This window comes from Carassius auratus, linkage group LG28B, assembly GCF_003368295.1.
Source record: "Carassius auratus strain Wakin linkage group LG28B, ASM336829v1, whole genome shotgun sequence".
NCBI lineage: Eukaryota > Metazoa > Chordata > Actinopteri > Cypriniformes > Cyprinidae > Carassius > Carassius auratus.
In genome coordinates this window covers 4,464,882-4,486,113 of record NC_039293.1, presented here as the reverse complement: position 1 = coordinate 4,486,113, position 21,232 = coordinate 4,464,882, and the positions used below count along the sequence as shown (strand labels likewise).

General features: G+C 40.5%; 1 protein-coding gene and 1 pseudogene across 2 annotated transcripts; both read left to right on the top strand.

Annotated features, from left to right (window-relative positions):
- The first annotated feature begins 2,530 nt into the window (after positions 1–2,530).
- Positions 2,531–10,530, top strand: LOC113067804 (protein delta homolog 1-like). 2 transcript variants are annotated; one of them, XM_026240272.1, is made up of 4 exons: positions 2,531–2,931; positions 3,141–3,198; positions 6,565–6,706; positions 7,594–10,530. In XM_026240272.1, exons 1-4 carry the CDS (start codon positions 2,869–2,871, stop codon positions 8,021–8,023), a joined length of 693 nt encoding a protein of 230 aa, XP_026096057.1. In that variant the 5' UTR covers positions 2,531–2,868; the 3' UTR covers positions 8,024–10,530. The 2 variants fall into 2 exon arrangements, with proteins under 2 accessions (XP_026096057.1, XP_026096058.1); XM_026240273.1 differs by lacking the exon at positions 3,141–3,198.
- Positions 10,531–19,035: 8,505 nt separating this feature from the next.
- LOC113067800 (thyroxine 5-deiodinase-like) lies at positions 19,036–20,682 on the top strand (annotated as a pseudogene).
- Positions 20,683–21,232: the final 550 nt, after the last annotated feature.

The following is a 21,232-nucleotide window of genomic DNA, read 5'->3' as shown; positions in this document are numbered from 1 at the left end:
GAGAATATAGATGTGCTGCCCTTGAATTCCTGTGCCAAGAAATCTTTTCCCTGCTAGGATAGCGATTCAGAGGCACAACTAACATTTAATTGGGCCTTTGGGCAGATAGGTACAGCTGAAATCCCCTCGAGTCGAGCTAGAGATCATATCATTCATCAAAAGAAATCGTTTATGAACAAAAACTCTCTGCACTATCCTAAAACAGCAAGAAAAATGAGGCTGAGCTCAGAATAGCTCACTAGTCTTTCCAGTTCTATTTTATGAATACTATACGGTTGCTCATTTCAAGAAAATGTAGAGGTCAGACCCTCATGATGTAGATGCTGGAAGGAAAGAAAACTGCCTCTTTAATTGTTATGATCAGAGAGCAGGTAAAAAAAAGTATATCATGATTGACAGGAAAAAGTACAATAGAAAGGAGACGAAAATTAAGATATGAGCCCATGTTAAGAGTTCAGGCAGGTCAGAAGGTGTAACTTTTCTTGATGATGCTTGTTAGTTGATGGTGCTAATGGAATTTAGTTCAGTGATGTTTATGTGTGTAGCTGATGGTGTTTGATGGGTGGGGTTTAGTTCAGCTGTGTTTTAGGGTGAGCAAATGCCAACCCTTGCTAACCCTGCTGCCACCCCAGTTGGCAGCAACGAATTAAAGGTTATGGCCAATTTGAAAATTTACGAGCGCGAATCTTTCATGATTCTTTTTCTCTCCGAACTGTTGAACTGACTCAAATGATTCACGAACCCCATAACTTACTCACTGTTAAAATACATAATGTAGGCAAATACAAAATAAACAATTTATGTACATGTTATTACAAATGCCATGTGATTGCTGCTGTTACACTTACAGGACGATCAAATCCTTGTTTAGGATACTGACCAAACATTTCATTCAAATATTCACTAAATCTTTCATTTTTGGACACCTTTTTGCTATAGATGACACAGCCTTTATAATTTCTTCAACAAAAAACGTGCATATCACAACCCTTACAAAAATAAACCATGGTTTTATCATAGTAAAACTGCTTAGTTTCCTTTTGCATGATTTCTGAATGCTTGAGACTATAAAATAAATTAGAGTCATAATAAAGTTATAGCCACAGGTAAATGTGGAGAGCTACAATTGTGATTTGTAAATAATACAATTTATTCATTTAGTTTTTATTTGATTAAAGTTATTTTTTCACCTCTATAGTAGGTGTTTATTTCATATTTGAGGAAGGGGGCACAACAATACACTCCTGCTCAGGACACACATTTGGACAGCAGCGGCCCTGAAGGTGTTGTTCTACACGTCTCTGGGAATGTGTGCTCTACACACACACACACACACACACACACACACACACACACTCACACACACACACACACACACACACACACACACACACACACACACACACACACACACACACACACACACACACACACACACTGAAGCACGCGTGGTGTTTTCAGCTCTTCACTATATTAACACATGATGTAGGCTACACATGTGTACGTCAGTGCGCAATGAGAGGATTTCACCATTTCATTTGATAAAACTATCGTCATTCATTCGTATCGTATACACAGACAGAAACGGCAATGTCTTTATGACAACCTGGCAAAATAAATCTCGTTATAACTTGAAGAAATTCAAACAGAACTATAGTAATATTGCACAGTAGAGTATGATATACGTCATGTAGACTTAATAGCTAATAATAATAGTTTATTAATAAACACAGAAACTCTGGTTACAACCCACCAAAATAAAAGTTTGGTCTAACTCAAAGAAATAATGTAAGAAATTGCACAGTAAAATATAGCCTACTTAAAAAAAGATATACTTAAACATTATTTTAAAGGAATATCACACAAGTTTTCATAGAAGTTTTAATTCAAGCTTGCCAAAACAATAACACTATATTTTTCAAAAACAATTTTTTAAAAGTACATTTGTATTTGTGCCTATAATGTTTATTTATTTATTATTATTGTCAGCTAATAAAAGCTATGCTTCAGGACCATATTCATATAACATCTAAGGCTAAATGTAGCTCTTGACTGGTTGAGTTAGATGATGATTAACACTAAACTGTAGAAAATCAGTTGAGTCTCCCCAGCTGGAAATGGCTGTTAAAATCTTGTGTTTCTTATAATAAATTGACATATTGATAACACTGAATCTTTTATAATGCTCTTAATGACATGTGGATGCATACTGTATGCATTAGTGAGTGTGTGGTGCTTATGGGGTATGGTCACTTATTCCTTATATGAACTGTTTCAAATGCAAGACATTGATTGCATGAGATTAAGTTTGTAAATGATAGCCTGTGTCCTTTTGTAGTGTGTACATATATTTATCATCAATCTGTGATAACTGTGACTAAATTCAGTATATATTCAGTATACGTCTGCCACCCCTCAAAAATTTCTGCCCCCTTCTCGCCACCCCATCAATATTTCTCTAGATCCGCCCCTGGTGACGGGTGGGGTTTAGTTTAGCTGTGTTTTGTGTGTAGTTAGGTGATGGGTGGAGCTCAGCGCTGTGTGTAAGGCAGATGCAGCAGCAGCTCGTGGAGCTTCAGTCGGATTCACAGATCTAAATCATCTGACCGTCGCGCACTTTCTCATCAGATGAGTTTCTGTTTCCAGCGCTCTGAGTTAGGAAGCTGGAGGACTAGTTTAGCTGAGTTAGGCAGCTGAAGGACTAGTTTAGCTGAGTTAGGAAGCTGGAGGACTAGTTTAGCTAAGTTAAGCAGCTGGAGGACTAGTTTAGTTCAGTGATGTCCAGGTCGCGCGCGCAGCGGTCAGGTTGTGTGATCATGTGAAGGTGATTATCAGCGGAGGATCGAGGATCGAGCTGCGGGAGGATGAATGTATTTCTCCGGCTCGGATTCTCATTTCTGCTGCTCTTCTGCGCGCCTGTTTCTGCTCAAGGTGAAATATCGATATTAATATTTACACTAGGCTATATCACTCTTACTTCACTGATGTAGTGACGAGCATCATCAGTATCTGTTGCGTTTCTACTGCTGTCAGTCAACTACATGTGTTAGAGTTCAGAGACATGATAAATTACATGCCAGTGTTTATTCATCAGTAATGCGCGTGTGTGTGTGTGTGTGTGTGTGTGTGTGTGTGTTTAGATTCAGCATGTGGAGCTTGATGTCATCACGGCTTCTGTGAGCAGTCTGGAGAATGCAGGTGTGTGTGTGTGTGTGTGTGTGTGTTGGGGTATTTCATATTTTTAGGAACTTGAACTATTGAATGCTGTCAGTGTGTGAGAGATTTCAAACTATGACTAGAAGAGCCTCACTTATGTAACCCTGACCACAAAACCAGTCATAAGAGTCAGCGTTGTTGTGTCATCATCATCATCTGAATAAATGATCTCTCCAGTGATGTGTGGTTTGTTCGGAGGACAATATTTGTCTGAGATGAAAATCTGGAATCTGAGGGAGCAAAAAAATCTAAATATTGAGAAAATCATCTTTAAAGTTGTTCAGATGAAGTTCTTAGCAATGCATATTACTAATCAAACATTAAGTTCTGATATATTTACAGTAGGAGATTTACTAAATATCTTCATGAACATGATCTTTACTTAATATCCTAATGATTTCTGTCATAAAAGAGAAATGTATAATTGTGACTCATACAGTGTTGTGTATTTCTCCAAATATCCGTCTGTGACACTGATGCTGCTTCTGTGCTGCAGGGTTACGAATGTTCTTAAGAAAGATGTGTGTGTGTGTGCGTGTGTGTGTGTGTGTGTGTGTGTGTGTGTGTTACAGGTGCAGAGCAGGTTGGCGCGGTGCGGTGTGTGATCAGTGTGTTCCTTCACCTGACTGTGTTCACAGAGTGTGTGAAGAGTGTAGTGTAGTGTTGTGTAGTGTAGTGTAGTGTATTGTTGTGTAGTGTAGTGTAGTGTAGTGTAGTGTAGTGTCGTGTATTGTTGTGTAGTGTAGTGTAGTGTTGTGTAGTGTACTGTAGTGTAGTGTAGTGTTGTGTAGTGTAGTGTAGTGTAGTGTTGTGTAGTGTAGTGTAGTGTAGTGTCGTGTTGGGTAGTGTAGTGTAGTGTTGTGTAGTGTACTGTAGTGTAGTGTTGTGTAGTGTACTGTAGTGTAGTGTAGTGTTGTGTAGTGTACTGTAGTGTAGTGTATTGTTGTGTAGTGTAGTGTAGTGTAGTGTTGTGTAGTGTAGTGTAGTGTAGTGTCGTGTTGGGTAGTGTAGTGTAGTGTTGTGTAGTGTACTGTAGTGTAGTGTTGTGTAGTGTACTGTAGTGTAGTGTAGTGTTGTGTAGTGTACTGTAGTGTAGTGTAGTGTAGTGTAGTGTACTGTCGTGTACTGTAGTGTAGTGTAGTGTCGTGTACTGTAGTGTAGTGTAGTGTTGTGTAGTGTAGTGTTGTGTAGTGCTGTGTAGTGTAGTGTAGTGTAGTGTAGTGTAGTGTAGTGTTGTGTAGTGTAGTGTAGTGTAGTGTAGTGTAGTGTTGTGTGGTGTGGTGTAGTGTAGTGTAGTGTAGTGTAGTGTTGTGTAGTGTAGTGTAGTGTAGTGTAGTGTAGTGTTGTGTAGTGTAGTGTAGTGTAGTGTTGTGTAGTGTAGTGTAGTGTAGTGTAGTGTTGTGTAGTGTAGTGTAGTGTAGTGTTGTGTAGTGTTGTGTAGTGTAGTGTAGTGTAGTGTAGTGTAGTGTAGTGTTGTGTAGTGTAGTGTAGTGTAGTGTAGTGTAGTGTGTGTGGTGTGGTGTAGTGTAGTGTAGTGTAGTGTAGTGTTGTGTAGTGTAGTGTAGTGTAGTGTAGTGTTGTGTAGTGTAGTGTAGTGTAGTGTAGTGTTGTGTAGTGTAGTGTAGTGTAGTGTAGTGTTGTGTAGTGTAGTGTAGTGTAGTGTTGTGTAGTGTAGTGTAGTGTAGTGTAGTGTAGTGTTGTGTGGTGTGGTGTAGTGTAGTGTAGTGTTGTGTAGTGTAGTGTAGTGTAGTGTAGTGTTGTGTAGTGTAGTGTAGTGTAGTGTAGTGTTGTGTAGTGTAGTGTAGTGTAGTGTTGTGTAGTGTAGTGTAGTGTAGTGTAGTGTAGTGTTGTGTAGTGTAGTGTAGTGTAGTGTAGTGTTGTGTAGTGTAGTGTAGTGTAGTGTAGTGTTGTGTAGTGTAGTGTAGTGTAGTATAGTGTTGTGTAGTGTAGTGTTGGGTAGTATTGTGTAGTGTAGTGTAGTGTACAGTATTGTAGTGTAGTGTAGTGTAGTGTAGTGTTGTGTAGTGTAGTGTAGTGTAGTGTAGTGTAGTGTACAGTATTGTATTGTAGTGTAGTGTAGTGTAGTGTAGTGTAGTGTAGTGTAGTGTCGTGTCGTGTAGTGTAGTGTAGTGTTGTGTCGTGTAGTGTAGTGTAGTGTAGTGTCGTGTTGTGTAGTGTCGTGTAGTGTAGTGTAGTGTAGTGTAGTGTAGAGTTGTGTATTGTAGTGTTGTGTAGTGTTGTGTAGTGTAGTGTTGTGTAGTGTAGTGTCGTGTAGTGTCGTGTAGTGTAGTGTAGTGTAGTGTTGTGTAGTGTAGTGTTGTGTAGTGTTGTGTAGTGTAGTGTTGTGTAGTGTAGTGTCGTGTAGTGTTGTGTAGTGTAGTGTAGTGTTGTGTAGTGTAGTGTAGTGTAGTGTAGTGTAGTGTAGTGTTGTGTAGTGTAGTGTAGTGTAGTGTAGTGTAGTGTAGTGTTGTGTAGTGTAGTGTAGTGTAGTGTAGTGTAGTGTAGTGTAGTGTTGTGTTGTGTAGTGTAGTGTAGTGTAGTGTAGTGTAGTGTTGTGTGGTGTGGTGTACTGTAGTGTAGTGTAGTGTTGTGTAGTGTAGTGTAGTGTAGTGTAGTGTAGTGTAGTGTTGTGTAGTGTAGTGTAGTGTAGTGTAGTGTAGTGTTGTGTGGTGTGGTGTAGTGTAGTGTAGTGTAGTGTAGTGTAGTGTTGTGTAGTGTAGTGTAGTGTAGTGTAGTGTAGTGTACAGTATTGTATTGTAGTGTAGTGTAGTGTAGTGTAGTGTAGTGTAGTGTAGTGTCGTGTCGTGTAGTGTAGTGTAGTGTTGTGTCGTGTAGTGTAGTGTAGTGTAGTGTCGTGTTGTGTAGTGTCGTGTAGTGTAGTGTAGTGTAGTGTAGTGTAGAGTTGTGTATTGTAGTGTTGTGTAGTGTTGTGTAGTGTAGTGTTGTGTAGTGTAGTGTCGTGTAGTGTCGTGTAGTGTAGTGTAGTGTAGTGTTGTGTAGTGTAGTGTTGTGTAGTGTTGTGTAGTGTAGTGTTGTGTAGTGTAGTGTCGTGTAGTGTTGTGTAGTGTAGTGTCGTGTAGTGTAGTGTTGTGTAGTGTTGTGTAGTGTAGTGTTGTGTAGTGTAGTGTTGTGTAGTGTTGTGTAGTGTAGTGTTGTGTAGTGTAGTGTTGTGTAGTGTTGTGTAGTGTAGTGTTGTGTAGTGTAGTGTCGTGTAGTGTCGTGTAGTGTAGTGTAGTGTAGTGTAGTGTAGAGTTGTGTATTGTAGTGTTGTGTAGTGTTGTGTAGTGTTGTGTGAATGCTGGAGCTGTGCTGTGACGGTAACTGTGTGCATCTGTTGTTTTCTCTCAGAGGTTCACCGGTGTTCATCAAAGCTCTGCTCAGGAAACTCTACCTGTGTGCAGACCAGAGGAGGAGGACACGTCTGTCTCTGTTCTCCTGGACACACCGGGGAAAACTGTGAGCTGAAGACAGGAGCGTGTTCAGAGAAGAGGTGCCTGATTCTCTCTGAAGAAGAGACAGAACGACACTGTGTCCCCTGTTAAACATCTCGAGTGAAAAACATGTCAGAAATATCTCATAGACTGCATACATCATCCTTATTTGACCTTATTTGAACACATCTTTACACTTTTCAACTCGAGTCACATTTATTTCTCTGTTTTACACAATACAGATGGTTTCAAAGCAGCTGTACAGTAATAAACAGGAAGATACCAGAAACAGTGATGCAGACTTCATCAAATCTTAAACAAACTCAAATTCCGCTGTAAATCAGACGACAGTGTAGTTTTTCAGTCAATATTGCTAAATTCTTCAGTCATGAAGGAAATTTGATTCAGTGTACGGCATAACAATACAGTCATTATTCAGATCAATTCAAGCCAAAAAAAGAAGTGTTAAAGTGTCTAAGACTTCATATTTCACATTTAAAAAACTACATTTGTGTAACATTTTAATTAAAAAGTGTAAATTCTTTTGATATTTTGCTAGATGTGACCCTGGATCACCAAACCAGTCAAAATTGAGATAAATCTCTCCAGTGATCTGGAATCTGAGGGAGCAAAAAAATCTAAATATTGAGAAAATCATCTTTAAAGTTGTTCAGATGAAGTTCTTAGCAATGCATATTACTAATCAAACATTAAGTTCTGATATATTTACAGTAGGAGATTTACTAAATATCTTCATGAACATGATCTTTACTTAATATCCTAATGATTTTTGTCATAAAAGAGAAATGTATAATTGTGACTCATACAGTGTATTGTTGTGTATTTCTCCAAATATCCGTCTGAGACACTGATGCTGCTTCTGTGCTGCAGGACACTGATAATGAAAAGTCATGTTTTTATCTGATGTGTTCGCTCTCCTCCGCAGCTCTCTCTGTCAGAACGGAGGAACCTGTGTGAACACGAGTGACTCTTGTCTCTGTGCTCCTGGATTCACCGGCTCGTCCTGTGAGCTCCACCTCAGCCGGCTCAAGCACAGACCCCGGGTGAAGGTGTCAGGTCACACTTTCCACAAGCTGCAGCGTCCGGTCGAGTCTGATCCACTGGTCACCCGCAGCCAGATCATCTGCTTCTCTGTCCTGGGTCTCCTCACCTGTCTGGTGATCCTGGTCACGTCGGGCATCGTCTTCTTCTCCCGCTGTGAGACGTGGATGGCCAACACTAAATACAGCCAGCTGGTGCGACAGCAGAGAGATCAGCTCCTGAGAGCATCTGACCTCGAGCAGCGTTCACTCAACATCATCCTGCCGGAGAACATCAGGATGAGCAACTACAGCAGGCTTTACACGTCTATATGAAGCTGACGCGTGACCGAGAGCTGAGGTGCTTTACACAGAGAGAACATGAGACACAGCTGCGGTATTTCAGGGTTTTTAAGATGTACAGCGAACCACACACACACAGAAATACATGGTTTCTAGTTAACTCTAGTTACACTCAGTGTTTGAGTTCAGTGACTAGTTCATGGTTAAAGCTGCATCAACAGATTCACCTTATCTTCATGTTTTCATCACCTGAGCGTTTCATTTTCATGCACATATTTACATGTGAACAAATGATTAATGTAGCACTAAATAAACCATTGTTTTCAGCTCCATGAACAATGCAGATTATTCATATTTCTGATTGCTCATGCTGTCTGGACGGATATGGGTTTGCCTCTTTTTAACTAGCGCTTTCATTCCTCACTGATGGATGTTTGTTCTTGTTTAAAAGCATCATTTTATTCAATTTATAAAACATTTTGCATTTGCAATAAATTCATGTTGATTTAAGAATATTTAGATATTTAGTCATTCAGCAGAAGCTTTTGTCCAGATCAGGACGATGGAAGCAATGGAAATCAACAAAAGAGCAATGATTCGCAGATATTTCTACTGGAAAACAGAAATACACAAGCGATATTCTTTTTTGCAGTGTATATAACATTTAATGGCACATTTTTTTGAGGCGTTCATTTGTGGAAAGACGAAGAGTTTTTCAGACCCACAGAAACTTGTTTTCTTTTTAAATGAAGTTGTTTTTTCTGAACTCATTGTTAGATATTAACTATCGTTTTAAACATAAACGCTTCTTTTTTGATCATTTTCACAGAACACAAGACTTTAATATTCTTGATCTTCTGTACATCACAGACTATATCACCATGCTGTGTCCAGGTCTGTTTATTCCTCCTTCTTCTTCTTTTATTTGGTCTCAGAAGGTCTTATAAAAGAACAGAACTTCTTCCTCTACACTAGCTCAGATTTCTGCTGATTCTTGAGGTGTATTGGTCATGGATGGAGGTGAATGACCGCTCGTTTGTTCCTGGACTGTAGCTGGTCAGGGGACGGTGTTTGCTGCCATCTTCCGGTCAGACTCGGAACAAGCTTCTCTTTCTCTGACTGTTTCCGTCTCACTCACCTCTGAACGCTTTTCATTCGGAATGAAATAAAGCTGTTTGTCGTGTCTTCATGATGAAATATCCTCGATGGAAGTGTGAGGTGAGTGATGCTGATCATTGTGTGGATATAGAGATATATATCTCTGGTGTAACCCACTGAGGATGTGTTTGTGTGGTTAGAAGCTGAAATATTAAGACTCGTGTTTAGGACAGCAGTGATATTAAAACACTGGCCAGAGATGCATCTCACAGTTAGTTATATGACTTGGTTTGTGAGATCTATCGACTAGATTTCGCTTTCAGTCAGTCATTTTCATTCTGAACGTGTCTCGTTTTATTTCGCGTATTTTTTCAGTTTGATGCCTGGTTTTGTATCTCATCAGTGTTTCCAGAGTCTTTCCGGTTTTAATAGAGCTTGATGAAGATATAGACCGATAGAAATGTTACACGCACTTCTTTATATTTTAAAATGAAACAATATAGTATTAGACAGTTACACCTTCGTGAGCCATCAATGTGAATTTATTTTATTTAGACTAATTATAGAATTACAGACTCCACAAAACTGCTGGTCCCTACAGCTATGTACAGATGGGAAGATCAAAAACAGGGTTATAATATTGCCGTTTAAAATATTGTGTTGATAATGATCAAATATATGATGTAAATGGCATTTAAAACAAAACAGAATAAAATTCTAAAATATATAATGAAAGTAGTGTTCCCCTGGAGTCGAGTCACTGGTGTTTAACAAAAAGAGTTTCTTTTGAAATAGACCCCCACTGATGACATCACTAGACTTAGATCTCTGCAGAAAGGCCCGTCTCGTTTCAGTGATCAGAAATCTTCTGATTTATCTCATGATTTCACCTGAACTCACTGATGTGAACTGCTTTATTGTTAGGGAACTGTAAAACACTAAAATACAAATGGATTACACGACTTAATGTAGTGAGTATACCATGACTGACAGCATGTGGTTAGATTCCTTGCTACAGACATACTGGAAAATACATGTTTCATGAAACTTGTCACTCGTGTCACCACCTTTAACAGGTCAATAAATGCATAAAAGAGACAACAAAAAACAACAACAAAAATCCAGCTGTCATTTATGTGTATTCATAAAGTCAAAAGGTAATCTAATAATGTGGACTAAGTTTAAATGTTAGAAAAATAAAAACATTTTATGACATCTTGCCATATCAAAGGTGGACATTTCTGTAGAATTACCCTTCTATAAATATATATTTGTCCATTTTTTGGAAGTACATTTTAGAAATATACAAATATTTTTAGTTAATGAATAGCCTTTATTTTAATCTCAGAAAATAGATTGATATGCCACATTTGAAGGAAAACTTTATTGTCTGGAGCACATTTTAAAACAAAATAAATGAAGTCTGTAAGACTGGAAATCTGTTTTCTTGCCATACATTTTTAGCTATATTTTGGTGTATGAAGGCTGAAAATAAATATACTTTAAATGTCAAAAATAAGCTCCATCCAGCTGCAGTGTTTACATCAGTATGTGTGGTATATATGTGTGTGTGAGGATGTTAGCTGTGTATAGCTGTAAACCAGAGGTTGAGCTGCGGTCTGAGGACAGCAGGTGTGTGGACGCTCCGCAGTTATCTGTCAGCTCTCTCTGATGGAGACGTCTCGTCCGTTTCTGTGTGATTCTGAAGCTGTGCCCATGAACACAGTGAGGGAGAGGAGAAAGATCAGAGGACCAGCTGGAAACTCCTTTACCCCTTCATAGAAAAACATTACGCTTTTGTCTCGGACTGTTTCCAGGAATTGAAGACCGGCGAAATGATTCTGAATGTGTCTTCTGTTCCTCTGGAATCCCTGCATGCTCTGCTTACATAATACACACTGCTTTAGAAACACATCTAATCTTATGAAATGCATCACATTCGACAATATAGTTACAGCTTTGACTCTGCAGACCCCATAACGAACAGAACGTTTGATTATTTGTGTGTGTGTGTGTGTGTGTGTGTGTGTGTGTGTGTGTGTGTGTGTGTGAGAGAGAGAGAGAGAGAAAAAAAGAGTGTGTGTGTGTGTGTGTGTGTGTGAGACGGTTGTGTCTAACAAGCACCCTTCACATCTGAATATAACACGACCCCTTGCAAATTATTCGATGGATTTATACTGTATGTATTGACTATGAAGTGATTTTTTATAGTGTAAACCACACTAAAATCTTTAAGTATAATACCTCCGAGTTATTTAGGGTCTGGGATATTAGATGAAGATTTATATGAGCTCACATCAGAAAGAGCTGACAGTAAAACAGGAAAGAAGCCATATTTACTAAGAGTGTTGGATGTGATGTAGAGTAAAGAGGCTGATCCATCAGAGCTGTCAGAGTCATGTGTAAAGTGAGTTACATGCACTCATCGTTCTGGGAAGCTTTGGAAGTCTCTGGTTCTCCAGGGATGCTAACAATCAGTCGGTTTACTGTAAATCATCTCATCACAGCCGTTGAGTCCATACTCTCACTTCAGTTATTAATGAGAGAAGGACCTGCAGATGTAAACTCTTCTGTTATCTTCTGAGGAGAATTACTGCGTTTGTGTTCGTCACATTAAAGCCTTTACGTTTGCCATCTCCCGTCCTCTGATGAACCTCTGTTTGAGCATGAGCTCCAGGCTGTTACACAACATCTACATGACTGAGGGTCCACATGACGCCAATCATGACGTCAGTTCTTCAGACTCCTCTCTGGACCACTTCTACTAGAACAGGAAGTAGATTAAAGATCAGGATGAGTGTGTTTCTTCATCAGGTTTGTAGAAATGTAGCACTGCATCAGTGTCTCATCAATGGATGCTCTGCAGTGAATGGGTGCCGTCTAAACATGATAAAAACATCACAATAGTCCACAGCACTCCAGTCCATCAGTTCACATTCTGACGGCACCCATTCACTGCTGATGAGCAAGGGTTGGTAAGTGAAAGGCTGAAGGTTTGATCCAGGAACAACACAATAAAGTCGCTCTAGAACTGAAGAACCGAAGCCGTCTCTGGTTCTGACCGGTCTTCATGATCCGAGTCTGTCATCTTCAGGCTCAGATAGATGTCTGGTTTTAATGTGAGCCTCAGGGTTCGTCTTCAGTCTAAACCTGCTCATGATAAACAAGCAGCCAAGGCTTGGTTTTATAGACTGTAAGTGATGAAATAAAGATAAGGATGATGACTGAACTACTCATCAGGTTTCTCACAGTGAATGAAACGCTTGATGGTTAGTGTGTAATAATAGACAGATCGACACTGTTTTATCATCAACTTGCGCCAGATTTCATGTCTTCTTCAGTTCACACACATCAGCTGTCATCATACAGCTTCCAGTGTTTGTTCAGAGATGATTACTTCGTTTAATAAAATTAGTCTTACAGAACCGTGTTCTTACTGTTACTCACTGCTTTAATCCACATTAACTCTTGAATCGAATTACTGCGTTCAAAAGCAGTTCTGGAGCCGTTCACACTGATTTAACGAGCTTGATCTAAAAATGCGTCTCTAAAACTCAAATAAGTTTTTTTTTTAAATGGACCCTTTGACATTTCTGAGGTTCTGAGATCAGAGATTTCTATAGTGAACGCAGACTGCAACAAATAGTTCACATTTGCATCTGTAGTAAAAGACTTAATAAAAGGAAAAATATATCGGAGGATTATATTAGATCGGTCAGAAGACAGAAATATCTTCCATGAGCTGTGTCTCTCAGAAACACACACTCAGCAGTGTTTACTAGTTTAGCTGCTGAAGATACTGAGGCAAGAAAACTAATAACAGTTCGAATTGGACATTAAAATGGTTAAAAATAAGCGATTAAACCGCAGAAATGTTTTAACCACAAAAAAAAACGCATTTCTTTCTCTTCTATTAATTATATTAGTGTAACTGTGTAAACATGTTATTAATAAATATGTACAGACAAGCAGATGAGTCCAGGATACGAATACAACGCGTTTAATAATGCCTTAAGCGTTTTCTTCCGTAGCTACTAAACTGTTGTAAGAACAAACATCGACGTGGATGAATTAAAACAGTGTTTTATTATGTAGGCTACTCTGCTTATCTGAAGGCTATATAGTATGATTTATTAATCATTTGTTTAGTGTAGTTTAAAACACTGTATTGATTCATTAAGCCACGTTTAGCATTTTAGAATGTCCCTTGTTTCATACAGAGGCAATTACTAATTGTTCAAGTTTTCAGACACGTGCACACAGCACTGTATCATGTTAAAGTGCTACTGGAATCATGTTCAGGCAGATGTATTAGAAAGCACGAGCTGAACATGAACATATTTCACCTCCTCTCTGTGTCTGTGATCGGAGGCAGATGGAGAGACTCCTGCAGAGAATCACACACAGAGCAGACTCCTGCAGAACACGACAGATCGAGTCCGAGGCTCCTCTGTCACATCACATCAGATCACGACATGTGTATGATATCTGTATATCCAGATTATCTTTATCCGCATGCATGCTCACATAAAGCCATAGGACTATATCATATATGGAAAATATCAACTGATTGTTTATAAAGTTGCAAAATGTAACTATCCAGCTCTAATCTGATAAATGCGATTAAAGGCATAAAATGAGATTTTTTTTGTTATAAACATTAGCATCATGACTGATTTCTGTTAATCTGCTTTGAAACAGTGTGGATCGTGAAGAGAGCTGTAGAGATGAATATGTGGCTGTATGATACACGAATATAAAGAGGTTGAGTTTGTCCTCGTTCGACCTCAGAGCAGTGCGCATGCGCACCGACCGTCTGCGTCTCCCGCTCAGACCTGACGAGAGCTGCGAGGAGCGAGCCAATCACACACACACACACACACACACACACTCACACACACACGGGCTGATTGCATAAGCAGCACATTATAAAGCTGCTCATTCTACTGAAAATGAAAACGCTGAGTTGCCGGAGAGACAGACGGGACTTTATCTCCCATGGCAACCGACACGTGACCAAATATCAGACACACTTTACCTGCTCTGATGTTCTCGTGTCCACACAGAAATACAGACACATAAATGCATGTTAGTGCATGAGAATATTCTGAATGCAGAGACAGAAAGCACTTGTGCAGCACATGCTTCTGAAGTCATCAGTCATTCTGTCTGCTTGTGTGAAACCGTTTCTGATGTGCAGCAGATTGTGTTACACATGATGCTGATCAGTGAGTGCACTTCATAGGGCGCACATGTTGGCCTTTGACCTCCTGGAATCTGGCCGACGTTTGTCAGTGTGTGTGTTCGGGGAAAACACGTCTAAATATATCTGAAATACTGAGTGCATCTGGAAGATGAACACTTCAGCTGGAGAAGATGAGGTTTTCTCTTTAAATGTCAGTGGAGAAACATTATTATTTAAAGCAGCTGCAATTATTTCTGTCCTAACTTATAAATTCTGGTGAAATTCTTTAAGATTCAAATACAGGAAAGTGAGAGGAAGTTCCAGAGTGAATCTGAATGTGCTGCAGTGTGAGATGTGAGGCGTTCATGGTATTAATATCCTGTGTTTGAGAGCGGACTGAAGTGGTGTTATATTTGCATTCCTGTCGCGGTGAGAACCTCCATGAACACAGAGAGGAACCCTTCGAAGAACACTCGATGGTTTGAAAGAGTTACACTGAGATCTGGAGCGGGATTTACCTGGAAATGATTTTCACTCACAAATAGCAATTCCACTGATCAGTTTAAAGAAATGACAAGTGACTTGTTGAGTTAAACATATGACTTGTTGAGTTAAACATATCACGTTTAAGTAGAAGAATCTAAGTGAGATTGACTCCAGTAATCTTTATTTAAATTTTTTGGCGTACATATTTGGTACAATGGTAAATATTTGGTACAATAAGTGTTCATTTGGTAACAAACTAACAATGAGCAATTCATCTGCAGAATTTATTCATCTTAGTTAATGTTTATCCCAACTTTTAGTTCTACATTTTATGTCAAAAGTTGTTGTCTGTAACATTATTTAATGCATTTATAATGAAATATTATTAGTTCATGTTAAGTAATTTTACCATATGAGAACCTATTGAAAGTGTTACCCATATTGTAACACCACATTGTGGTAGGTTTCGTCTTTTAATTTTTAAATGTATCAGTTACTTAGTCGTCATTGCAATGTTCTTGCATTCGCATCTATGATCTAACACTTCAGGGGACTAACAATTATTCTGGTGTTTTCGGTCTAGACTCTTTGGTCAAAGTGTGTCTAAGATGAGGAGTATGACTGAGACCGAGGGTTTGTCCAGAAGTTAATGCAAGATTATTCAAATGTTTCTGCGGGAAATTAAAGGCTTTGATTGTTTTGTGCTGAAAATCAGCTTACAGACTTTGAGCTTTCTGGCGAACATTACAAATAACAGTCATGAGGAAAATTCAAGAGTTTGAAAAGTGTTTTTTGCAGGTGGATATACTCTATAGAAACTATTCTGAAAGATGAATAGCTGGCTATTTAGATCAGATCAATTTCAAACTAGCATTACACCACTCTCAGAAGTCTGTTTATTCATACTGGTTTACGATATTAAATAAGTGCCTGTTTGGAAATGTTTTCATGATGTGAGAATGTAGATAGTCACTGTGACACAAATAAATCAGTGCATATCTCCAGAGCGAGTGTTAGAAGCAGTAACAATAAAATAAAAGCTGATGAGACTGAAATGAGGGGTTACAGGCCTTTCATTCCAGCTCTCTGAGCTCGTTAAATCAAGCAAAGCTCTTCCACAGAAGAAGAAATACACTCGCTCGGGACTCCTAGAATCGACCAGTTACTCAAGAAACTACAGTTTGTTGTACGTGTCAACACATTCACACTCATGTTTATAGCTTTCAGTTTTTGCAATGTTTCTTCCACGTGTGTATCTCATCAGAGCATTGGCAGATGGAGTCAGTGGAGCTGCAGTCATGTGGTGATAAGACTGAACCTGGGTGTCATCACACACACACACACACACACACTGCCCCAGAACTCATCTCGCTGTATACAGTGGCACACGAGGAATGTGTGCATCTTTGTACAAAACATAGAACCATTGAGTTTGAGAGAAGAATACACATAGAGAGTCTCGTGACTGTGAGAATATGAGATGTGTCCCTCTGCGACCGCGACCGCCGGTTTGTGTGAGCGGAGCAAGGGACGCTGGGAATCGGAGGATGATGATGACAGCTCGCCGGTGACCGTCTTCATGGTGTTTCATCAGCGCTGGACCTGAGCCACATCAGTAAGCCTGTGCATCACACTGGGTGATTTTCCAGCTCGCTGTCCTCAGATAAACCCAGCGCCGCTGCCAAGAGCCAGCTCGCTTTACAGAAGGTAACTGGGTTACAAGCCAAGCAGACAGAGGCCTAGAGAATAAATCAATCATTCCTGAAGAACACTCATAAACACACACTAAACTGAGAGATGCAGATCCGGACGGGGTTCGTGGATCACAATCTCAATCTGACTTAATTACACAGATGCTATGAAACTGAACTGAGCTGGAGGATGACATCACTGGAATTCAATGATGAAATTCTGAGTGTTTTAGTAGTGTCCTTCTGCGTTATTGAGACACTATTATCCTATTTAATACTGTAAAGTGCTGTGACACGATCTGTATTGTTAAAACCGCTGTATAAATAAAGGAGACTTGACTCAGACGAGAATAGAGATGTTTCTGAAGGACTGCAGTCGAGATGATGAAGATGTAGTTCTGATTTAGCACTGCATCCCTCTGTTTGGAACACAACAGACTCTCTTAAATTGAGTGAAGAAACAAGGTTAAGCAACACACGTTCGGCAGAATGAACTCATGACAGTCAGAAGAACAGAGAGAATAAGAAGCTGCTTCCATGGAAACACCGTAATCCGGTTTACAGAGAGACGCCGCTTTCATCTGAAGACCGAGACGACGCATCTAGACACACAGTCTTGTTCCTCTGACATGATTATGTGTTCACTTTATCCTGAAGAATGCCACAATGAAACCAGATTATTTTGTTGCTTTCACAAATACGCAGATATCTCAACAGCCTGAATGTGTTTGGGTAGAATCCATTAAGAACTATAACGGAAAGAAGGGTTGTTTCTCCTGAAAGAGTCTTGAGAGTGAGTTTCATCATAATCTGAAAGCTTAGTTTGTCTCCGTGTGAGGATACAGCAGAAGACACTGGAAGGGTTTACACTCCCAGACACAAAACAGAACTCCCAGTGTCCTCCTAAAACGCCTCGTTAAACACGCCCCCACATCTCTACATCACTGTGTGGGAAGATAACGCCGCTTAAATGTTCACACAAAGAAAGAAGACATCTCTGTTTCTGCTGCTGTCGTGTCGTGGAGAAGCTGTGTTTCTTTGTGAAAGCAAAACTACTTTGTTTGATCTTCCGAAAGAGGACACAACTAGAAATCAGTGCTTATGTTGTATTCCAACCCTGTTCCAGAACAAATCAACCCAGATATTCAGATGTGTGCTGCACAGTTTACGGAGGACGAGGACTGTTTCCTACACTGCGTCTGTGGCTTACGTGCAGACGGTCTGGTGCTTCTGACTCACAGTCTGTAAGTACATTAATAATATTGAAATAATTTATCACTGATGATTCTTACGTGAGTCTTGAGCAGTGTAGAGGAGGCTTGTTGTTAGTGGTTTCTGAGATCACAAATACAGACATGGTTTTATGTTTATGCAGCCGCGATACGCAACACAACACGTAAAAACACAGTATAAGTCTTTATAATCAGTAATTATGTCCGCAGTGGATCAACAAATGCCTCGTTTGTAATGGGTTTTATTGGTTTCGTCTGGTCTGATGACATCAATGTAAAAACAATTTTTTTCAAAAGAGTTGACCCTTAAGACTGGTGTTGTTCCCCAGGGTCACATGTAGAGTTTACGTGCACATTTGCAAATAAGAGATGAATATAATGCATGAAGCGCCGCTGTCCTTCGCTGGCATCCGTCACAGACGTGCTCCTGTGGATATTCACATGTAACATACACCGCGCACATGAACACTCACTCTGTACTAATAGTGTGTCCTATTTTCGTCTGGCTAAATGTTCTTTGAACATCATAGAACGCATTCTGAACTTCTGAACTTAACCTGCAACATATTTAAAGCGCTATATGATACAGGGTGCAGAATCTTACATGTTTAGGTTGAAAGGTGATCCAGTAAAGCAGCGGCTGTTTTAGATCATGTGTGAGAAACAATAACTACATCAACACTAGCAAAAAAATACAATAAATAACACTGATTATTTAAGGAATGAAACGAGTGACTGTCTTCATGAGAGAGAGTCATCGGAATCATTCATTCAGTCAGTTTCTTAAAAAACAATGATTTATTGATTCATGAATTCACAAGCTCTCGATTCAGTTTGATTAAATTCCATGTTGTCTAGAGTTTAGACTTATTTAATTTATTTTAAAATAGACTTATTTTAGCACTTATTCTATCAGTGTCCTGCAGCACAGAAGCAGCATCAGTGTCACAGACGGATATTTGGAGAAATACACAACAATACACTGTATGAGTCACAATTATACATTTCTCTTTTATGACAAAAATCATTAGGATATTAAGTAAAGATCATGTTCATGAAGATATTTAGTAAATCTCCTACTGTAAATATATCAGAACTTAATGTTTGATTAGTAATATGCATTGCTAAGAACTTCATCTGAACAACTTTAAAGATGATTTTCATATAGTTTCAATTCAGAACTCTGCCAAATATCGTCCTATCCTAACAAACCATACATCAATGGAAAACTCATTTATTCAGCTTTTATGAGATGCATAAATCTCAATTTCAAAAATGTACCCCTGTTGTCTAGGGTCACATTTAATGCATAATATATATTACATAAGGTTATTTTATTCTCCAGCACTGGAGTATAACAGACCCTCCCCGCAGCTGAGAGTACATGAGCAGTTCTTCTTCTGTTTCGGTTAAATAAAGCTGCTTTCCACTGCCAAGTTAACAATGCTGTGTAAAAAATGCAGTGTAGAAGCCAGAGTGAATTGTGCCTGTTCTGATATTCAGATTCAGTATCAAAGTACAGCATTAAGCAGCATTAAAGAGTGTGTGTAAAGACCAGTGTTAACAAGCCACCAATAGAAGGCGACCAATTACCTCCAGAAACACACAGGGGCCATCACAGTTTCCATTATAACCAGTTAAACCATTACCCATTCTGTGATAGTTTCTGTGGTCTGTTTGTTTGTCTCAGCAGGGCAGAATGCACCGATGACTGAAATAGTGCCTGAAGGAGCCTCTGGTGACGCGCGCCGGTGAATGCGCAGTGGTTTGCGCGCGTGATCCGGAAGATCGCAGGGTCTTCAGATGATCGACTGACGCGCACTCATTCAGATCAGAGCGTCAGTGCGCTGCTGCAGCTCCTGAAGAGGACCGACGAGAACTTCTGAAGACACCAAGACTTTCAACATTAATAGCAGACGCTTCGATCTTAAAGCGCACTTGTTTGCGCTGCGCTCGGTGCTCGACGGAATCTCATCTCGGAACATGAGTGATGCGCCTGTGTGTTTGGAGGCGGAGTGACTCACTGACACTCATTCATCACATAAAAGGGAAGTTGAGCAGCTGAACACCAGAAACTCTTCTGGGATCGATCATGAATGCGTCGAAGGCGCTGAAAAACGCGCTGGCGTGCTTGGTGATCCTGCCGCGCTTCCTCGTCGCCGCGTTCATTCTGTGGTGTCTGGATTTTCTGTGCGTGAGGAAAAGAGTTTTGTTCCATCTGAGGAGTGAAGATGAGGAGGAGGAGGATGAGGAAGACCCTCCGCTGTGCATCTCCGACAACAGCCGCATGTTCAGCTGGGAGTCGCTCAAAGCGGTGTTCCACGGACACAAGCTGGACTGGCTGAAGTCCGCGCGCCTCGGACACGACGCGCCCAACAGTGCAGTGGTTCCGCTCGCCGACGCGACGCGCAGACGCGTGCTGGACTTCGCGCGCGCTCACAGGCCGCTGGTGCTCAATTTCGGCAGCTGCAGCTGACCTCCGTTCATGACGCGTCTCAAGGCGTTCCAGCGGCTCGTGCTCCGGTACGCGGACGTCGCCGACGCGCTGGTGATCTACATCGAGGAGGCGCACCCGTCCGACGGATGGGTCAGTTCCGACGCTCCGTATCAGATCCGCAAGCACCGGAGTCTGGAGGAGCGGCTGAGCGCGGCGCGGCTGATGGCACGCGAGGCTCCGGGCGTCGCGATAGTCGCCGACAGCATGGAGAACTCGTGCAACAGCGCGTACGGAGCGTATTTCGACAGACTCTATATTGTCCAGGACGGGAAGGTGGTGTATCAGGGCGGCAGGGGACCGGAGGGTTACCGGATCTCCGAACTCCGACACTGGCTGGATCAGTACCGCACGCGGCTGCGCGACGCCGTGATCCGCGTGTAAACTGACGCGACTTTAACAAGCTGTGTTTCAATCCACCTGTCTTTATAATAGTGTACCAGATGGAGACGCCAAGATGCTCATAGATTATAAAAACGTATGCGCACAGTTGGATAGGACAGACTTTACGCAAATAAACTGTGATGAAAGCGCTGGATAAACTGCTCCATGCGCACTGATAGAGTCACGAGACCTGGACTAACAGCTCAGATCTCCTTCACAGCTTCTGAAATCAAAGTAAAGAGTAAAGTCTGTGGTCCAAGTATTTCTGTAGAATTGTCTCAAACCACTCACAGCATTTATTGTGTTTCTGTGTTTCTTCTGCTGCTCTGAGACATTCATCAAATATCAACATCATTATATTCAGTGGCTCGACTGCTGTTTACCAGGAAGAGATGATTCTGTTGCTCTGACTCCTTGGGTTTAAACACTGCTTTATTCACTAATGTTTAATGTGTTGTTCCAGTCTAACGCAGATTCGAATCTTTGGATGGAGACACAGCTCAGGTTTCCTCTGATGAACTAATGTGAAGATTGAAATGTGAAGTGGACTGAAGTCGGTCACTGAGTGAATCCGCTGTTTCACAGGCGCGCGGTTATTGTTCTCCTCCAAGTGTCCAGATCCATGTCCAGAGCAAACATTACATTAAGTTCACTCTCTTTAACTCAGTGCTG

What these genes read in the sequence shown, in the direction of transcription:
- LOC113067804 (XM_026240272.1), top strand. Translation starts at nt 2,869, where the DNA reads ATGTATTTCTCCGGCTCGGATTCTCATTTCTGCTGCTCTTCTGCGCGC. An exon ending in GAGCAGTCTGGAGAATGCAG is followed by an intron (nt 3,199 to 6,564) that starts GTGTGTGTGTGT and finishes GTTTTCTCTCAG; the next exon opens with AGGTTCACCGGTGTTCATCA. An exon ending in GGAGCGTGTTCAGAGAAGAG is followed by an intron (nt 6,707 to 7,593) that starts GTGCCTGATTCT and finishes TCTCCTCCGCAG; the next exon opens with CTCTCTCTGTCAGAACGGAG.